Source organism: Prionailurus bengalensis, chromosome A2 (genome assembly GCF_016509475.1).
Source record: "Prionailurus bengalensis isolate Pbe53 chromosome A2, Fcat_Pben_1.1_paternal_pri, whole genome shotgun sequence".
NCBI classification, from domain to species: Eukaryota; Metazoa; Chordata; class Mammalia; order Carnivora; family Felidae; genus Prionailurus; species Prionailurus bengalensis.
The window spans coordinates 105103397-105124798 of record NC_057348.1 but is presented as its reverse complement, the minus strand read 5'-3'; the positions used below and the strand labels follow the sequence as shown (position 1 = coordinate 105124798).

The 21402-nt window shown below is 39.3% G+C and overlaps 1 protein-coding gene across 1 annotated transcript in view; it reads right to left on the bottom strand.

Annotated features, from left to right (window-relative positions):
• Positions 1 to 2679: 2679 nt before the first annotated feature.
• The window catches only part of SCIN (scinderin), an 82233-nt gene continuing 63510 nt past the window's right edge, over positions 2680 to 21402 (bottom strand). Inside the window, exons 10-16 of the mRNA XM_043588987.1 lie at positions 19911 to 20001; positions 17060 to 17230; positions 10822 to 10999; positions 10443 to 10564; positions 6169 to 6246; positions 4138 to 4198; positions 2680 to 3503 (exon numbers count right to left, since the gene is read on the bottom strand). Coding sequence (XP_043444922.1) covers positions 3376 to 3503; positions 4138 to 4198; positions 6169 to 6246; positions 10443 to 10564; positions 10822 to 10999; positions 17060 to 17230; positions 19911 to 20001 — 829 coding nt within the window. The 3' untranslated portion in view covers positions 2680 to 3375. The remainder of the gene's footprint in view (positions 3504 to 4137; positions 4199 to 6168; positions 6247 to 10442; positions 10565 to 10821; positions 11000 to 17059; positions 17231 to 19910; positions 20002 to 21402) is intronic.

The window sequence follows — 21402 nt, the reverse complement described above, 5'->3', positions numbered from 1 at the left end:
ATCTTTTTACGGGTGGACAGGTTCCCCTCCCCTCATAATGACTTTACATGATTTGCAGGTGTTTGTTCAAGCCATATCAGCTTTGGGTATGAAGCTAGAAAAAACAACTTCCTAGCTCAGTCTTTCCAGGTAATTTTTACAAATCCTCTTTTTCCTATCTTGCCACCAGGTGACCTTCCCTTTACTAAATGTAGAGCTTATAAATCCTGATGTAGCAGCTGTAGTTGCTGGTAATTTCTGTGGCCGCCTCCAGTGTTTTAGCTGGGCACGCTGCTCAATGGATACAACCTCCCCATAGGGCTTGTGCTGATGACGTGTGGCTGTCTCCTTAGGCGTCACCCTCTCTGCCTCGGGTACGTGGGTTTAGGATTTAGGAAAGCAATGTTTTCACAGCTCAGGCTTAAAGCAGCAGTTCTGCTTAAGATGTATTTGTTCTAGTCCAGTGTTGAAAGGAGAGAACCCTGAGGGCTCTCCCTGCTTCTTTAGAACTCAGGCATGAGACAATGCTCCCAGCTCTGCACCTGTGCACTTGGAATTCCTTGTCCCTGGGTGTGACCACAAGATTCATCCCTCCCCCTGTCTATTCCATGTTTGAATATCATCTACTTCACAGGGACTTCCGGAACCACCCTATTAAAATTACACTCTTCCCCCCTCTCACCTAAGATCTTCTGTCCTCCTTCCCTATACATCTTCCCTCCACAGAATTTATATTCTAATATATTTTATAATATACAGTGGTCTCAACCTAGCCACAGGGAATATTCCAAGATCCCCGGTGGATGCCTGAAACTATGGTTAGTACAGAACCCTATATTGGGGCGCCTGGGTGGCGCAGTCGGTTAAGCGTCCGACTTCAGCCAGGTCACGATCTCGCAGTCCGGGAGTTCGAGCCCCGCGTCAGGCTCTGGGCTGATGGCTCAGAGCCTGGAGCCTGTTTCCGATTCTGTGTCTCCCTCTCTCTCTGCCCCTCCCCCGTTCATGCTCTGTCTCTCTCTGTCCCAAAAATAAATTAAAAAAACGTTGAAAAAAAAAAAAAAAAGTACAGAACCCTATATATACCTTTTCCTATACATACATAGCTCTGAAAAATTTTAATTTATAAATTAGTTCTTGCAAGAGCATACCAACAATAACAGTAAAATAGAACAATTATAACAAGATACTGTAATAAAAGTTATGTGAATATGGGCTTTCTTTCCCTCTCCCGAAGTACCTTAATGCACTGTACTCACCCTTCATCCTGTGGTGATGTGAGATGATGAAATGCCTACGTGATGCAGTGAAGTGAAGTAAAAGGTGTAGCCACTGAGTCGTAGCGTTAGGCTACTATTGACCTCCCGCGTATGCACCAGAAGGAGAATCAGCTGCTTCCTGACCACAGCTGACCCCAGTTAACTGAAACCATGGAAAGCAAGACTGAGCCTAAGTGGGGACTCTGTATCTACTTGTTTTTGTAAGCTTCTTCCCTGGAATATAAACTCTGTGACAGTTTGGACTTTGTCTGTTTCATTCATGTTGGATCCAAAGTGCCTAGAATAGTGCCTGATACCAAACAGACGCCTAATAAAATTATGTGCTGAATGAAGGAACAGTGCCTGGAAGCGTGGCCTCTCAGTGCTTCCTTAGCACTCGCACAAGCTGCAGGTCCCCACAAGACTATTTACTTTTCAGCCATAATGGTACTGGGCTCACTTCTCCACGCCAAACCCACACCAGGACTCGGCCTGAAATGCGCACGCCATTCATTCCACACAGAGAATGTGAGAATTTCTTAGATCACTCCTTGGCTCTGATTCCCCTTTCCATGGAAATGTAGCTTCTGCTCCTCAATGAGCCACCTTCTAGCCTACTTCCAAAGTTGGCTTCTACTTTATTGGATCTCCACCTTCTACCCCAACTCCTTTTTTGGGGGTCTGTTAAATGATTTAAACAAGGAGGCCATTAGACTGATGTGGCTCTAATGCTGTGGAGACCTATGTAAGCAAACCCAAATCCAAGCCTGTAAATGCCTCAAGGTTACAAAATCAAAACCTGAGGACAACCAATCACAAACAGCCAACTGGACTTTAAGCCTAACCAGTCAGTAATATCCTTACTTTGTTTTACTCTTTCTCTATAAAAGTCTCTCCCTGAGTTCCTTCTGGTAGAGTGCTCCTAACTGCTTCTAGTCTGGCACTGCCCAATCTGGATGGATTTTTTGCTCAAATAAACTCTTGAAATGTTTAATATGCCTCAATTTATCTTTTAACAGGGCCCAGGTTTCAGATGCACAATATATTTAAAATCTTTTTTAATTATGTAACTTTAGAAAGGTTGTTTAATTTTGACCACTTAATGAGGATGAATAAGAAATATTAAATTTGAGGAGTGCCTGGGTGGCTGAGTCAGTTAAGTGTCTGACTTCGGTTTAGGTCATGATCTCATGATTTGTGAATTCTAGCCCCGTGTCGGGCTCTGTGCAGACAGCTCAGAGCGAGGAGTCTGCTCTGGATTCTGTGTCCCCCTCTCTCTCTGCCCCTCCTTGCTTTGTCTCTCTCTCTCTCTCAAAAATAAATAAACATTAAAAATTTTTTTAAGAGAAAGATTAATTTGTATTTGTGAATAAAAGTATTTAACCTTAAAACCAATTGTGTAATTAATTTACACGTCATATTTGAATAAAATGTCACCAAAAAAACCCTTTCAAAAAGAGGTATATTTTAATGATGAAAGACAGCATGAATGAATTTTTTTGTACATAGCCTTTGTGGTATTAAACAAGCACTGTCAAATACGTATATCCAGGTAGACTATTTTGTCATGAAAAAGCTGTGATTTCAAAGTCTTTTAAAAAGGCAAACATGGTAAAGTTACTCTTAGGAAATGACACTTGGGAGTTAATGGTGTCAGAGTCATATTGGCTGAAGAAGCAAAATAACAACAAACTTTTAAACCCCCCCTTAACATCAACCTCACCACAAATATACTATCCTTTTGAACACAACACATAGGAGAATAGCCTCAAAGGCATTATGGCTTACTTCTCTGGCATATTAAAGAAAAAGTTTGGCTAATGGCTCCTGATTTATAAAATTCCCTGATAAACTCCTCTAGATTATGCACAAATTTCATATAAAAAGATATAAATCCCAGTTTCCAGCAGAGCTACTCTTGTTCCATAACAAAAATTTACTTTAGGTTATTTTAAAATACTAACATAAGAAAATTCTAGTTAAAAAGAATTTCAAACCAATATTAGGCACAAAAACAATAGCCATACGGCTGAAGTTAACTTTCTAAAGTCCAACAAACAACAAAAACCTTCCTTCCCCCAAAACAGCAATGGGACAGTTGCACCATAATATTTGTTTGGTTTTTCTTACAAAAACCAGTTTACCACCGGTGGGAATCCCAGCCCAGGAACCAGCCCGTGAATGTGGGTGGTTCATGGCCCTGTTTTACGATGACAATTGGTGTCCTCTTGTCTCTTCCAGAAGGGTCTGTCTGAAGGTACATTTTGGCTATAAAGAATTGCAGAGACATACACATCGGTTAGTTTTGATTAACCTAAAATAACGACGGAATGAAAAGTCTTCCAATTAAAGTAATGGATCAAATGCTCATTGACCCAAAGTAGCCAGATACTGTTCCACATGAACAATTCCTTATTGATTTCTCTCAACTGCTATGGATTGCACATGAGCATCTCATGACTGCCTAAAAATAAACCAAACTTTAAAGAATAATCCTTAACGGCATAATTATTCTTATACTTTTCAATAATAAACAGCAGCTGTGCCTGAAAGAACAGCATTACTCAAAAGGAATTTTAAAAGATCTAGGTTATCACAGTTATAGAGGTTTCAATAGTAGTTCAGTGAATTTAAATAATAATAATAAAATATTATTTCAGTGAATTTAAATTTTTCAGCACAAATTGATGTAACCGTATTCTACATTAGGTAACAAAACCTATTTTTCTCATTCTGAAATTCTTCAGTTTAAAAAATTTCCATTACTCTTTAGTTGTGAAAGTGAAAGCTTATTAGAGTCCCCTCAGTTTGAATGTGTAGTTTTGAAAACTGTGCTGAGAAGAGCAGTCAGGGACTTAGTCATAACCATTCGGGGTAACAGCCTCCATGGGATCTCACTTACCAGACTTCAGAGATTCTGTTCTCTCGACTTCATTGGCATCTTTGCCAACCCAAATAAAAATCTGAAAAATGGAACAATAATCATATGTAGTGTTTGGGGAGTACTCATTCGGCGCAAGCCCTCAGAAGAGTGCTTCTCACACACCATTCATTTATACTCTTCACCACAAGCCCTGGAGTTAAGGATGTGGACAAAGAGGTGAAGAGGAAGTTACACCACTTTCCCAGTGTTTTCCGTATTAGGAGACACCTAAATGGAGAGCCAGCCAGTTTGACTCCAGATTTCACATCCTGATATTCCGTGTTTACATAGTATTTTCTAGTTTATAGACCTTCTCAAAACAACATATTGGCCATCTTCTGTACCCACTCCTGGAGAATGTAAGGCAGCCATTATCTCCATTTTAGTATTATCCAGGGAGGACCAGGCTTAGTTTGTTTGTGGGGACCTCAGACTCCCTTTAGGAATAGTTGACTTAAGCCTATAGTTTTCACCTATAAAACCGTAACACCTTGGTAAAAGTGCTATAATGTTTAGTATTTAAATACTGAGGGTTTTTTTTTTAACTGATGTAATTATATATTCCGTACATATTCTTCTTGTCAAATGTGTAGGTTGGGAACTTCAGTGCTGAAGCATTCTCTTGAACTACCTTATACTTAAATCACTTTAGAATAACTTGTTGGCAGAGAAATTTTGGTCAAATTAGTTTTGGTTGTATTCTAATTCATACTGAAAGTACTGAAACATTTGCTTTCAGGGCACAGAACAAACCATGACATCATGGTAATATAAATGAAAAAGGTGATTAAAAAAATAAAATGTAGTAAGGGAAATATTCTAAAGTATCCATGACTATAGAATTGACTACAAATGGAGAGAATTAAATTCTTCTGAATAAGGAAATGTCATTCTCATTTTAATTCTTAATACACAAAGGTGTTTTGACATGTGGTTTTAAATTTCGTATCTACAGCAACCTGGGTGGTTCAGTCGGTTAAACGTCCAACTTTGGCTCAGGTCACAATCTTGCAGTTTGTGAGTGCAAGCCCCGTGCCGGGCTCTGTGCTGACAGCTCAAAGCCTGGAGCCTGCTTCGGATTCTGTGTCTCCCTCTCTCTCTCTGTCCCTCCCCCGCTCATGCTCTGTCTCTCTCTGTCTCTCAAAACTAAATACACATTAACAAAAAAATTAAAAAAAAATAAATTTCATATCTATAAATAAGTGATCCATTCACCTGGGGAGAATCTGTAGTTAGGTGCCAAATTCAAATATGATTATTTCTAGACCAAGAAGCTAAGGTGTAAAATAAACAAATGGCTTTAGCAATTAAGAACAGATCTGAACGTAACAATTAGCAGGGTTCACTCTAAGACTAGGCCTAATTCAGATGCGGGTTTCATAATTGCTGTATACACTTTAATTCCTAATATATTTATTTTTCCCTTTCACTATTTAATCAGTTTACATAAAGGTTTAAAAAAAAACCCCACAAAACCCAACTCTCAGATATGGCATGCCAAATCCCCATTCGTTGTCTCCCAAATAAAGATATATATAACAATAATGTATTTTACTGTGTAGATTCAAAACTATCCTGCATCTGTTTCTTTCCCAGGGGAAAGATCCCCTATGACTTCATGTCAGATTTCAAGAAAACTTCTGAATCTCTCAGTCTTCCTCTTGGCATTGCACCTCCAAGGCATTGTACCCACTAATGCATTTATTAGTTAAATGAAGAGATGAATGCATGAATAAGTTAGGAGTGAAATGAAAAATAGTAGTGGGTTTTTTTTTTTTCTTTTCCTAAAACTATACAGCCACAGATGGTAGCCATCGAATTATTTCCACATTAGGAAATAAATTTGCTACAAGTACCAGTTTTACCTTTTGCCAGACTGTGTTGGGTCTTTTTCAAACACAGCCTAAATCCATAGGTCCATTTATTATTAGACTTGCCATTTTTCAAAGCTGGTTTTGTGAGTTCCCAGCTATAAGCACACTCTCTTCTTACCATCAAATATAGTTTTACCTGTTCCCAAGCATCCAGTAACATGACATCATCTTCTGCCAAATCATCCTGGGTAAACTCTCCTGGAACTTCTTCAATCTGAAATGTATGAAGAAGCTTTATGATCCAACAGTAGAGCAGTAATTTTTCTAGTATATAGGATATGAATGTATTGTATTCTTTTGGAGCACCACAAAAATAAAGTTTGCTAGTTTTTTGTTTTTTGTTTTTTGGGGTAATAAAGATTATTTTTTTTAATTTTTATTTTTTAATATGAAATTTATTGTCAAATTGGTTTCTATACAACACCCAGTGCTCATCCCAACAGGTGCCCTCCTCAATGCCCATCACCCACCCTCCCCTCCCTCCACCCCCCATCAACCTCAGTTTATTCTCAGTTTTTAAGAGTCTCTTATGGTTTGCCTCCCTCCCTCTTTAACTTTTTTCCCCCTTCTCCTCCCCCATGGTCTTCTGTTAAGTTTCTCAGGATCCACATAAGGGTGAAAACATATGGTATCTGTTTTTTCTGCATGACTTATTTCACTTAGCATAACACTCTCCAGTTCCATCCACATTGCTACAAAAGGCCGTATTTCATTCTTTCTCATGGCCACGTACTATTCCATTGTGTATATAAACCAAAATTCTTTATCCACTCATCAGTTGATGGACATTTAGGCTCTTTCCATAATTTGGCTATTGTTGAAAGTGCTGCTATAAACATTGGGGTGCAAGTGCCCTTATGCATCAGCACTCCTGTATCCCTTGGGTAAATTCCTAGCAGTGCTATTGCTGGATCATAGGGTAGATCAATTTTTAGGTTTTTGAGGAAACTCCACACTGTTTTCCAGAGCGGCTGCACCAGTTTGCATTCCCACCAACAGTGCAAGAGGGTTCCCATTTCTCCACATCCTCTCCAGCATCTATAGTCTCCTGATTTGTTCATTTTAGCCACTCTGACTGGCATGATGTGATGTGGGTAATAAAGATTTAAAAAATTGTTTATCTGTTTACTCATATATCACAAACTGATGGAATCTTGTCTGGGAAGCACAGTACTTAATATCGACACTGCACCTGAATGTCCTAGGTAGGCTACAAACAGTCTGACCACAGCTCTATGACAACCTCTATGACAGTCCTTGTGACAAGCTGCTTCACGGATTTCTGTCACCTTTGTAGTCCCTAAAGGTATTTGAGTTTATGGTCTAAGTATTAAGCTGTCTTTTATATTGTAGGCCAAGATTATTTTAATAAGATCGGTAGGTCTGGTCATTTTTTAAGTTGACAATTTTTGACAAGATGATACAACATAATATTCTGTAAGCAAAGTTTTATTATTATTATTTTAAATGTGTTAAATTCTGTTCTCTATAGTTAACATCAAAGGATACTCGGGAGGGTTAGTTTAACGCACCCACTACCAGTGGGCAGGTATTAATCTGAAGTTCACAAAATTTAAAGGATTCTGGATAAAGAACCCTCTGATATTTAGGAAGGTGTGGCAGATTGGACTCTAGTCCCTCTGCTGTGTGACTTTGTGGTACAGTCCAGTAAGTGGAGGTAACCTTGTCTTTGGCCAAGTCAATTAGTAAATTTGACTCATCAAGGGCCCTCTTGTACTCCTGGGCTGAGTCATGGGGAAAAACAGGCATCAATAGAACCACAGCCCAAAGGAGAATCTCCCAGCTGGGCCCAGCCTAAGTAAAGCTGGCCCCAGGCAACCTGGAGCTCTCTGAGCAGAATACACACTTGTCGTAATCTGATGAGATTCTGGACTGTCATATAAAAAACAAACAAACGAAAACTATTTACCAAAAGCAAAAAGTTAGTTTATATTGTTCTTACAGAATTTTTACCAACCACATAATGATTTATAAAAGCAAAAACCTAAAATATCATTTACTCCATGTCAGGCACTATTCTAATCCTTTATATGGAAGAACTGATTTAATATTCACAACAACACTATATAGTAGATACTAGGATTATCCCCATTTTATAGATGAGAAAACTACAGCACAGAGAAGGTAAATAACCAGCCTAAGGTCACACAGCCAGTAAGTACGTGATACTGTACCTGCAGACTGGTTCTAAAACTTGTTCTTTTAAGCAACATGCTCTGCTATTTTATGCAAATCTAGTCTAAAGCCAGCTTTCAGCTTGTGATGATAAGATCAAAAACTTGTTAGTGACACTATTTTCCTTAAATTGTGAAGAGAATAGCCAGAGTTCCAAAAATCAAATAAGAAAATGAGTAGGTGTAGAGAAAAAGTATATTTCCTTTAAATATGTTCATGACAAAAAAAAAACCCACAAAAACTAATAGATTTTTTCAAGACTGACTGAGAACAAAGCCTAGATATTATTTTTGTAAAATATATCTTCATTTAATTTTAGCAATGTGAGCATGTTAATTTTAGCTATGTGAGCAAACCATACTAAGAAATTATAGAAGCATTAGTTGAATAAGAAGTTAGTTGGATGCCACATAAAATTAACAGTCAAAAGAGTAAAATAGATTTTTTTCTAACAAGTTTCTAAAATACAGGGATTTCCTAGAAAGTAGGTGAGCAGCTATGGTGCCCAACACCCAAATATTTATCAAAACTCTAATTTTTAATTTAAACCTTTAATATTTAGGTCAAATCACTTCACTGTTTCAAGTGAACATGAGCAGTTTCTTCTTCAAAGCACTCTTTCAATAATTTTTTTAATGTCTATTTATTTTTGAGAGAGAGACAGAGAGAGAGAGACAGAGAGAGAGAGACAGAGAGAGAGAGAGAACAAGAGGGGGAGGGGCAGAGAGTGGGAAACAGAATCTGAAGCAGGCTCTAGGTTCTGACTTGTCAGCACAGAGCCTGATGTGGGGCTCGAATTCATGAACTGTGAGATATGACTGGAGGATAAGTCAGACACTTAACCAACTGAGCCACCCAGGCGCCCCAAAACATTTTATTTCTAGCAAGCAATGTACCTGGGAAAAGACTTAGGCAATTTTCGTGTGTGTGTGTGTGTGTGTGTGTGTGTGTGTGTGTGTATTGAAAAACAAAGCTTGTATTCACCAGGACATGGTGACCAAACCTTGAGATCAAATTTTATATAGGAAAGAAGTTTGTCCTTTAAATTGGGGCGCCTGGGTGGCGCAGTTGGTTAAGCGTCCGACTTCAGCCAGGTCACGATCTTGCGGTCCGGGAGTTCGAGCCCCGCGTCAGGCTCTGGGCTGATGGCTCAGAGCCTAGAGCCTGTTTCCGATTCTGTGTCTCCCTCTCTCTGCCCCTCCCCCCGTTCATGCTCTGTCTCTCTCTATCCCAAAAATAAATAAACGTTGAAAAAAAAAATTAAAAAAAAAAAAATTTACATGAAGCCTCACATGTCAAACAGAGAAAACCAAATTTTTATGGTTGAAATGAGATGAGGGGCTGCACTCCAAGATATTTTGGAGCCCAGTATAAAATCAGTCTTGTACACAAATACTTTTACTTTGAAACGTCTGGAACTCGAAGCCTGTGAATGAAATAAAACATTTTTTGCTGATTTCAGTTAATTTGCAGGTGCATGTATAGCTTTCTCTGATTCTGCTCAATGATCATAATATTTCCATAATATTTTTATTCAGTCAATGTGGTGAAACTTTTAATCCCTGGGAAATTGAAGTGCAAAACTGACATAGTCTGATCACAAACCACTATGGTTTCCCATAGAAAGTGTCAAATTATTAAATTAGTAAATCCAACCATATGCATATTCGTATCACAACAACCTCATGTTGACACAGGTGCAAAGCAGCTGATATTTTTATGAGCAGTTTGATTTATATAGTACTTTACAGTATTCCTATGCTTTCACATCCATTACATCATTGACTCTTTTTTTTAAGAATGTTTATTTAATAATTTTGAGAGAGAGTGTGTGTGCATGCATGCACATGGGGTAGGGGCAGAGATAGAGAGACAGAGACAGAGACAGAGAGGGAGAGTGAGAATTCCGCGCAGGCTCTGCACTGTCAGCGCAGAGCCCGACATGGGGCTCTTTCTCACAAACCATGAGATTGTGACCTGAGCCGAAATCAAGAGTCTGAGGCTTAACCAACTGAGCCACCCCAATGCCCCACATCACTGACTCATTGACTCTTAAAGCCACCCTGAATAGAGCTAAGATTATCACCTGTTTGCAGACAAGCAAGCTAAAACTGAGAATCAGAGCACTAACATGGCTAAAAAGTGTCAGAGCCACACCAGAATGCCTCTCCCAAGGTCGTTCAGTTCTACTCCCATGTTCTGCAAGACACTCACAATGAATCTTCCAGTTTTGTTAGAGCAGCCATAAAGCCGAGGCGGATGGTCTTCTGCCTGGGTTTCTAGCAGTGGAGAAGTCTGGTAGCCTTTTTTCCCTCCAAGGGAATTCCAAAACTCCTCTGTGAAAAATACAACGAGTTATTGAATGCTTTTCCAGGAGCATGGAGTTGGTATTGCTTTACATTAACCTTGACTTTAATGTTAAGAAATTACTTAAATATGACAGGTACCATCACCCACTTTTGCAACTAATGGAAGGATTTTTAATGCCCTGTAACTATTACAAAGGCCCTATTTATCAAAATAAATAAATACATAATTAGCAATGATACCAAATAGAAATGTTGGCTGCTGTCCTTCTCCCCACAGTACACACCTGGTTCCCTGCCTTCCCGAATCCTTGTGGTTCTGCATTTGAGGACACTCACAACATACTCTGCTCCTTTCTCCTCCTCCTGGCTAGCACCTCTTCCTATCCAGATGTAGCCATTGTTTTGCCGCAGTTTCAAGACAAAAACATCATTGGAATTCAAGGAATGTGCATCAACATCTACCTAGAGTATAAAGAAAAATAACACAGTGATTCAAATTCATTGCTGTTCCCTCAATAAACATGCCTGAGAAGCTGTGACAGGGACAAACCATCCTTTGCCTTTTGTCATGATCCCAGGGTGGCACTAGGACACCACTACGGTATTAGAAACATTGGGGGCAGCTGGGTGGCTTAGTTGCTTAAGTGTCCCATTTTTGGTTTCCACTCAGGTCATAATCTCACGGTTTGTGAGATCAAGCCCCATGTTGGGCTCTGTGCTGACAGTGAAGAGCCTGCCTGGGATTCTCTCTCTCTCTCTCTCTCTCTCTCTCTCTGTCTCTCTCCCTTTCTCTTTCCCCCTCTCTCGCTAGAGCTCTCTGTCTGCTTCAAAATATATAAACACTTTTTTAAAAAAAGAAACATTAGTAGCACTTTTCTCTGTGTCACTTTAGAATGCTTATCTGCCCCCAGACAAGCATAGGGCTCTACAAATAAAATTACCCAAATGTAAGTGATAAGTAACAAAAATGATATTCAAATAAATCATAAGAACAAGTATAGGCTATAAATGATGGTTGGAAAGTGGGTGTAATGTACATAAATGACACACATAAAGCAAAAGATGTTCAGTTTTTCTTTCCCCAACTTAAAGGGGTTTTTCAAATAATCAAAAGGAAACCTTTCCAAAGCAGTCTACAGACTTAATGCAATCCCTATGAAAATACCAACAGCATTTTTCACAGAACTAAAACAGACAATCCTAAAGTTTGTACGGAACCACAAAAGACCCTGAAGAGCCAAAGCAATCTTGGAAAAGAAAAACAAAACTAGAGATATCACAATTCCAGACTTCAAGCTATATTACAAAGCTGTAGCAATCAAAACAGTATGGTACTGGCACATAAATAGACACCTAGATCAACTAACATGGAAAACCCAGAAATGAACCCACAATTATATGGTCACTTAATCTTTGAGAAAGGAGGCAAGAATATGCAACGGGAAAAAGACAGTCTCTTCAACAAATCGTGTTGGGAAAACTGGACAGCAACATGCAAATGATACAAAATAGAAGATGCAGAAATGCATCTAGAATGCAAAAGAATGCAAAATAATGAAACTGGACCACCTTCTTACACCATACACAAAAATTAACTCAAAATGGTTTAAGGATCCAAATGTAAGACCTGAAACTATACAAATCCCAGAAAAGAGCATAGGCAGTCATTTCTCTGACATTGGCAATAGCAACATCTTTCTACATATGTCTCTGAGGCAAGGGAAACAAAAGCAAAACTTTTGGCACTACATCAAAATAAAAACTTCCGCACAGCAGAGGACACGACCAACAAAATTAAGAGAGCCGACTGAATGGGAGAAGATATTTGCAAGTGACATATCCAATAAAGAGTTAGTATCAAAAATACATAAAGAACTTATATAACCCAACACCAAAAAATACAAATAATCCAATTAAAAATGAGCAGAAGACATGAACAGACATTTTTCCAAAGAAGACATTTAGGTGGCCAACAGACACATGAAGGAATGCTCCACATCACTCATTATCAGGGAAATGCAAATCAAAACCACGATGAGGTATCACCTCACACCTATCAGAATGGCTAATACCAACAGCACAAGAAAGAACAAATAGTGGCAAGGATGTGGAGAAAGGGGAACCCTCCTGCACTGTTGGTGGGAATGCAAACTGGTGCAGCCACTGTGTAGACAGTATGGAGGTTCTTCAAAAACCTAAAAATAGAACTACACTATGATCCAGTAACTGTACTATTGGGTATTCACCCAAAGAACATGAGAAACACAAATTCAAAAGGATATATACATGCCTATATTTACTGAGGCAGCATTTACAATGGCCAAATTATGGAAGCAGCCCAAGTGTCCATCAATAGATGAATGGATAATAAAGAAGTGATTGTGTGTGTGTGTGTGTGTATAAAACTTCCAGCTATATATATTACTGAGTCTAAAAAGCAACGAAATCTTGTCATTTGCAACAACATAGATGGAGCTACAGAGTATAATACTAAGTGAAATAAGCCAGTGAGAGAAAGACAAACACCATATAATTCCATTCATAAGAGGATTAAAACAAATGAACAAAGGGAAAAAAAGAGACAAACCAAAAAAAAAAAAAAAACAGACCTTTAACTACAGAGGACAAACTGATTATCACCAGAGGGAAGAGGGGAAGGATGGATAAAATATATAAAGGATATGAAGAGTACACTTATCTTGATGAGCCCTGAGTAATGTATGGAACTGGTGAATCACTATATTGTACACCTGGAATTAATATAACACTGTATGTTAATCATACTGAAATTAAAAAAAAAAAAACACCAAAAACTTACAAAGGACACCTAGGAATCATAAAATCGGAACTGGAGTCCAATGTTGGCAAAGAGATAACAATGCAAATTCACTAAAAGGTTCTCCAGGCTCAGATAAATCATAAGTCAAATTATAAAAGACTATAGCAGATTAAAAACACAGCACTGACATGCCCCTTCCTTTCAACCACAAAGCCATGGCCACTCTCAGGGACTGGCCAGGTGAGCACAGTTGTGCTCCCTATGGCCACAGAGGAGTGAGAAGGACCCAGACCTGAGGGTGAGGCTGGACATGGAACCTCGGGGCAGGGCAAGCATGTGCAGTGTCGGGCCTGCTAGTGAGCCCAAGGGTCCCAGGATGGGTGTTTTCCTGCCTATGACCTTGTGATTCTGTGACTCTGTGTCAGACTCTGTGAGAACCTGTCTGACCGCATGACTGTGTCACTGACAGTATGACTTTCTGCACAACTGTGGGTCTCAATGTGATGAAGAAGAACCAGTGAGAAAGACTGAGATGGAACAACCATGAGAGAGGAAGAAAATCCAAGTGTGGTGTTCTCAAGGCCAAGTGCAGAGAGCGTTTCAAGAAGGAGGTGATGCTCAGCTGCCAAATGCTGGCACTTGGCCAACTGGGTTGAAGTGCCATCAACTAACATGGAGAGCTGGATTTCACCAGGTTTGCCAGGGCCCTATCCCCAGAGAGCGCCCCAGAGGAGGAAGGAATCACTGGAAGTTCTGTTTTTTATTTGTTTTTTTAATTAAAATATAGTTGACACACAATCTGTTGGAAATGTTAAAGATGCGTTCCAGGGGTTGGTAACATTCAGGGAAGTGGTTATCATCCTTTTTCAGTAGAAACAAGGTCTCTTGGACCAACAGTCAAAGGAATCTATCAGATGTGATGATGGAGATTGCTAGGAACCAGGACTTCCAATTTCTCATCCAAATGTCTCTTTATTGGTACAGAAGAAAGAGGTTGGATGATAGACAGGGGGCAACAGGCCCACACAGGGACTAGTGTGACATCAGGGAGGTAGTTCCAAAATAGAACATTATAAAACATTAGCGTCCCAGGAGATGAAAACAGAAAGCCTCACAAACATGGTTTTGACTAGCACATTTCAGAGAGGCTAGGAATGTGAAGGCCAGTTTCAGAGGCTGAAAGGACACAAAGGAACCACATCACAGGGAGCTTGCATGTCTCATAAAGATGTGCAAGGAAGAGACCAGGAATGCAAGGATTCTTGTCAACTCTTCTATCTGACATCAGCTGAGTGTACCTGTAGATGAGAGCTTAATGGTTAATTTGATAGATTAAAAAAAATAATAATTAGTCATCATTGAACACATCAGAACCCGTGTACAGAATGTTCTGGATGAGATCAGTGTACATGATAGCATTTAAATGATATGACTGAATGCGATCGTCATGGAGAGGGCCAAGACTGAGCCTTAGGGGGCTTGGAGGACACACAGCAGAGGAGAAGCAGAAACTGGGTTAGTATGAGAAGTGGAACAAAAACACTCTTTAGAAGTTTGGAAGAAATCTTGTAAGTGGCTTCAGAGGCCTGGTGAAAAAAATAAAATAAAAATAATAGTGTTTCAAGAAGCCAGGGAAGGGCAACTGTCGCAAAGGCTACTGGAAGGTTAAGTAAAGGGGTCCGAAAAGATGGTGAATGGGGGGCACTGGCAACTAGATAACAGCATAGGCGTGGTGGGAATGGATGCCTGAGGAGAACGGCTTTACAGAGAAGAGGCTTACACGTGTACAGATAGGGAGTGAGCGAGGGCAATGCTTTTGAGGATCTGTGCTCTTAAGGAGGGCAGAGAAAGGATACGGTAGCTGGCAGGATCGGGGTCAAAAGATAGTTTTTAAAGGAAGATGGGAGTGTTTTGAAGGTATGCTTGTATTGTGAAGTAAATAATCCAGAAGAGAAGAATACACTGATGACAGAGAAAGGAGATTACCTCCAGCCATAATGATGAATGGGAAGTGAGATAAGAACATGGGACAGAGTGGAATCCAAGAAAGCCCGTAGGAAGGCAAGAGGGTGGGAGGTTCTGGACAGAAGTTGGTGGTGACAGGTGGTAAGAATTCAGCCTTAGGACAGAAGTCACATTTTGTTTGTTTATGTAATAAACATGTATTAATTTATTTACCAATATATTACTTTTTACAAACATTAATTTGCATTGTTAATTTATGGATATGGGTATATCAATATCAATTTATAAAATAATTTGGTATTTATATATAAGTAACTGTTATAAAATACCTATGAATTGTTAAATATAAATAAATGTATTCCACAAAACAGACAAGAAGGAGAATATATAAGAACAGATGCAGGTACAATGGTGAACTTGGGGAGTAGATAAGTAACTCTTGTGTGATTACGTTTATGTTCTCTGAAACTCTGACTCAGCTCTCAAAGGAGAGATCTGGAGAGTGGAGGATATGAAGGGTGTGATGGATGGAGGGGGTGCATGGATTCAGGTTTGAGATTGCTGGGATATGCATCCTAGAGTAAAGGGGCCAAATGACAACAGATGGTTGTCAGAGATTAGATGTCTGAAACAGATTTCTGAGGTGCTAAAGTGATTGTCAATGGCAAGGTTTAGTACAGGACCACATGAGTGTGAGATAAAAGGGGTCAACAATAAGACTGTTGGATGAGAGAAGCCAGAGTGATGGACATAGTCAAACAATGGCTGAAACCACCAAAGAATAAGAGGGGAAGGACTGGCAGCTCCATGGACAACAGCACAAGGAAGCTGAGGGAGGGAGAGTCTGATAAGAAGGACAAAAGTCAAACAGCCAAGGCTGAGCAAGGAGGATACTCCAGCGGCCCCCATGTCTGGTAAGAGGGCACTGGGGAAAAACACCTGCCACTTAAGAGGGCTGTATGGGCAATGTCCTCAGAGGACAGCCATAGTGCAAAAAGGGGGAGGGTGATATAGGGAACAGATTGTAGTGGGGGGATGCTATGACCCACCTAGCTTCAACGGCTCAGCTGAATGGTTTGTGTGAAGGGGAAGGGTTCGCAGGTGGGTCCAGGTGTGGGGAGTACAGAATGTGCAGGGCAGTTTAGGGCTGACTGGGGAGACTTGGATTTCAATGGTGACTGAAGGGTCTGGATGATGAAAAGTGATGAAAACACCAGCCTAGAGGTGAAAACACCAGCCATGTAAACACCCATGCCTGCCAGCCTTGTCCATACCTGGAGGTCTTCTTGTCTTATGACCTGTGATATGGGGTTTGATTTCTTTCACAGTTGCTGTCAGAGACAGCTTATGTGGCTCGTTGAGTTATGGTTCTGGCCCCATGTGCGATGAAGCTTACCTTCCACAGCTGTTACACCTACACAAACACGGGCTCTCCCTCTTGGATTTCCCCACTATGACCACCTGGCCATTACATGTCATCCATCTTCCTCCAGGCCTTTCAAGACAGTTTCAGCTTCCTCGGGCCTTTGACCATTTGATTTGTTACATTACTCTTAAAATGTATTTGTTTTGGTACAATGCAGATGAAAAGTGTGACAGGCCTGATATCTGGAGCTTACTTGGTTCTCCTGCTTTTAGCAATTTGTTATTGTGAACAATGGATTAACTATCGAAATAAAAGGAATTTGCCAATTTTTTGAAGACTGCTATTTGTTGGTAGCTCAGGTCCACCGGGAAGTCTGTAAACAGGGCATGTTTCATTGAATGCGTGACATTACCTCCATGATTCTGGTGATAGATGCCAGGTTTCTCCGGACTTGAAAGAGGCGTATAGGGGGAGCAGGTGCCTGACCTCCTTTCTTTGATGTTCCGTTCTTGTAAATAATGAGCGGTTTGTCTTTGAACAAACTCAGCAGGTGAGCAGGCTCTTTGCCTTGAGAGACTCGGATCTGGGGGGCATGGGGGATAAAAGAAACATAATAAAGGGTGCAGTGAAAGAAGGCTGTATTTCCACATGTGTTATTTTCCTTTTTGAAAACAAAACAAAAAACAAATTAAAAATGAAGCGCAGAAGGCATGATGATTAACAGAAAATATAGGTTAATGCAAATCAAGCACAGTTTTCCTGCTGACTTAAGAATCTTTTTCTCCAGACACAGCACCCTGAGCAGTTTCTTCTCAGGGGAAACATCACCATACTGTACCACTCTCTGCTTCCAGAAAGTATAAACAGATAAGGCTGTTCATCTACATATCCAAAAGAGAAAAACACAACAAAGTCCTTGTGTATGCCATCATTTATAAAAATTACTTTTTTCAAGAGCACCAACACTACAGATGTTTAGTGATATATTTGTTTCTGAAACGTTTTGGATCTTGTTCAGAAGGTGAAGAGATGTACATTTAAATGCTTCCCAAAATAAGGCAACGCCAAGGCATATTTATTATTCTACATCTCTACAACTGTGAGATGAAAACATTGTGATAATCTTCAGATAAATAGATTTCAATCCAAACATCAAAAGCTGGCAAAAACAAAAATTGAATATATTTTCTACTTCTTATCTATAGAAATGGTAATAGATTTGCTAAATATAACCACTCACAATATGTAATATAAGGATAAAGAATTTGAAGAAAGTAAATAGTAAATCATTTAACTTCACCTAGTAGCTGAACACCAGATATTGGATTAGAAACAAATCTCCTGTTTCTTACATAAATTACTGATGCAATTCCTTACACAAACAGCTCAAATTTTGTGTCAGTTCTCTATTTTCTTCAATTATTTTGCTCTATGCTAAAACTGAACTGTCTCAGTCACCCTGGTGTGTCTTTTGTTAGAAGCCAAATAAATGGGAATGCTGATGTACAAACCATAGCCCAGAGGCCCAGGGAGCACTAAAATAACTAACTTCACAGATATTTTTCTTTTCTCTTTTCTTTTTTATTTACTTATTTATTTTTTAAAGTTAGTTCTACACCCACCATGGAGCTTGAACTCACAACCCTGAGATCAAGAGTTGCATGCTCTACTGACTGAGCCGGCCAGGCACACCCCACAGATATCTTTCAATTAGCAAACATGCAAATAAGCAAGTAGCAACTTATGCAAATGTCTTCTAAGTCACAACTCCAAACTTGGGGTGACATCGAGAAAACCTCAACGGCCAACACACAAAAAAGTGGGTCACTGAATAAGACTCATTTTCCACTGCTAAATTAAGATAAAAGAGATAAAAGGCAAATTGAAAAATCTTCACTACAGTTAATATACTCTGCAAAGGAATGTTTCAAACAGCAGTGCAGGACTGGAGTTGTTTATATATTATTGTAAACTACTGCCATCTAGTGGTTAAACTAAACATTACCATTTCATAGTGAATTTAGGATTCACATTGGCCAACAATGAATGCAAATTCGTTTATTGGGTATATCAAGTATTTTATTATGAAATATACAATTTATAAAGCACAATGCATATCTCCGAAGTTTTTGCATAACTTGGTAAGGAACACTTTAAACATCAATTAAATGACTGATGTCAGTTCTTAGCCGGAAATATTTCTTTCTTTTTTAAAAATGTTTGTTTATTTTTGAGAGAGAGAGAGAGGGCAGGGGAGGGGCAGAGAGAGAGAGAGAGAGAGAGAGAGAGAGAGAGAGAATCTCAAGCAGGCTCCTTGCTGTCAGTGCAGAGCCTGACTTGGTGCTTCACCTCATGAACCATGATCTCATGACCTGAGCTGAAATCAAGAGTCGGATGCTTAACCGACTGGGCCATCCAGGTGCCCCTAGAAGTATTTCATTCAAGAAGTGAATACAATAGTTCATGGGAAAGTAGAGTTAAGTGAATTTAAAGGATTCAGTCATCTTGCTAATTTGTAAAAAATTTAAAAATTGGGTCGCCTGGGTGGATCAGTCAGTTAAGTGTCTAACTCTTGATTTCAGCTCAGGTCATGATCTCACAGTTTGTGGGATGGAGCCCCGCATCGGGCTCTGTGCCGACAGCGGCGTCTTCTTGGGATTCTCTTTCTCCGTCTCTCTCTCACTCTTGCTCACTATCAAAAATGAATAAATAAACTTAAAAAACTAAAAATAAAAACAAGTAAAAAGTTAACATGCACCTTTACATTTAGATTTAACTTGCTTTAAATTTAGGTCTAACTTCCAGGCAAAGATGGAAAAAAAAAACAGCTGGAAAAACAAATTTGGCCTACACAGCTTAGATTGTCTGTACTAAAGTATCTGACTTACCTCTCTATTTAATTATTATTTTTTAAGAAGTAATGACACATTTACAAAGATTTGAAAGCTGGAAAGTGAGCTGCTATAAGTAATAACTTGGGTAGAACAGTTTCATGTCAAGTACCTGTCAGTTCATTTGGTTCCTTAGGTCTGTTAATACGTTTTTTTGGTTGTTGTTTTTTTCATTTTGTTTGCTCCTTTTCCAGAATCTGAGAGAACTACCATGGCATGAGAATAGGAACATTTAAATTCCAAAATGAAAAAAATGTAGTATTTAGAAAATGTTAAAATTCCCATCCCAACTTGAGACGAAAGCTTTAACTAGTTACTGAGCTAGCCAAACTTCAACTTGTATGAGTGTTCCGGGAGTAAAAATAGCCCAACCTGCACAGCCTGTCCTCCGAGTGACCTATCCAACTGAACAGTCAGGAATGCAGATGTAGTCAGCTCATCTCTTGTGGCATTTGCTCCTTGCCTGGAGGAACCAAAGTAAAGTCATTTAGTTTGTATTTGAGTTCTAAGACTTTCTAATGTAGGCATTTCAGAGACTTAAGTCATCATGAAAGATCAAGATGAGACCAACTGTTTTGACGTGATATGGCCATAGAAGCCATCGTTTTTTGAAAGTACGAACATTAGGCAATGAATTGCCCTGTGTATTGCCTAGAACTATACATGATAATTATTTTTTATCTCCATTTTATAGGAAAATAAATTAAGGCCTGCCTCCTTACATATAACTTAGCTAAGTAAAATATAACTTAGCTAAGTAATCAGGTCTGTCTGACTTCAGGTTGAAGCTACATATTTTGGGAATCCGTCTCTGCAGTAAAAATAACCCATTTGAGTAGAACATGAGCCTAACCTATTAGGCTGGCTATTAAAAGTATCCTTCTTTACATGAACATTTGGTGACCATAGTAACAAATGTCTGGACCCAGGAAAATTAAGGAAACAATCATAAGAAGTAGGCAATCTTGTCTACAACGACAAGGAATTACTAATAAAACCATAAGCGAGGCTGAACTACCAGCGGCCCAGAAAGGGGTCAATAAATCAGTTCATCCAGTTCATTTGCAGTTTCTCTTCCTAAGGAGCTTGTGCCTAGAACCCCAATCACTAGCTTAACCTGCAAGGCAACCTTTGGGAGATCTGCTTATTTGATGAGTTTGTGAGGGGGAAAAACCAAAGCACTGAGCAATGGTTGTTTCTAGCCAATTCTCCCATCTCTGTCAGGAGATATACTAATTAGAAATACTAATTCTGGAACTGGATTTCAGAAGTTAACCACACACTTCTGAAACTTTAAGAGTGACCTACCTGTCTCATACCCAGAACAGATTACCAATAACTTCCTATACTGGGCAACACACACATGTACACATATACACACAGATATCCCAAAACACTGGGTACAGGAAACAAGTTTTGTTTATTTTAGAATGTTTCATGGCACCAGCAGAATCAAATGATATAAAAATATTCTACAAAGGGCAGCATGAAAGAAAAACAAGGACATGCTCATGTGAGGCACACATTTAAAAGAAAATAAAAAGGTATCCTTAATAAAGACATCATAAAAATGTAGTCCATAGTCTTTTAATGCTAATAGCCTAAATTTTCCAGGAGCCAATAATGTTAACAAAAGCTTCTGTGAGCTACTGACAGCACAGAGCAGGGAGTAGCACAGAGCTGAGGATAATAGCTGGCTCTCCTAACATCCGTCATTTCTCTGTCACATCTGCAGTTTCCTAATTATTTCTCCATTTCCTTTTCTTCCCCCCGCAGGAAAAAAACTTCAACTGACTATAGACAATATCACCAAACTTTTGTCTCGATTTCCTTTTTTTCCCCTGCAGTATTTCAACCAGCAAAC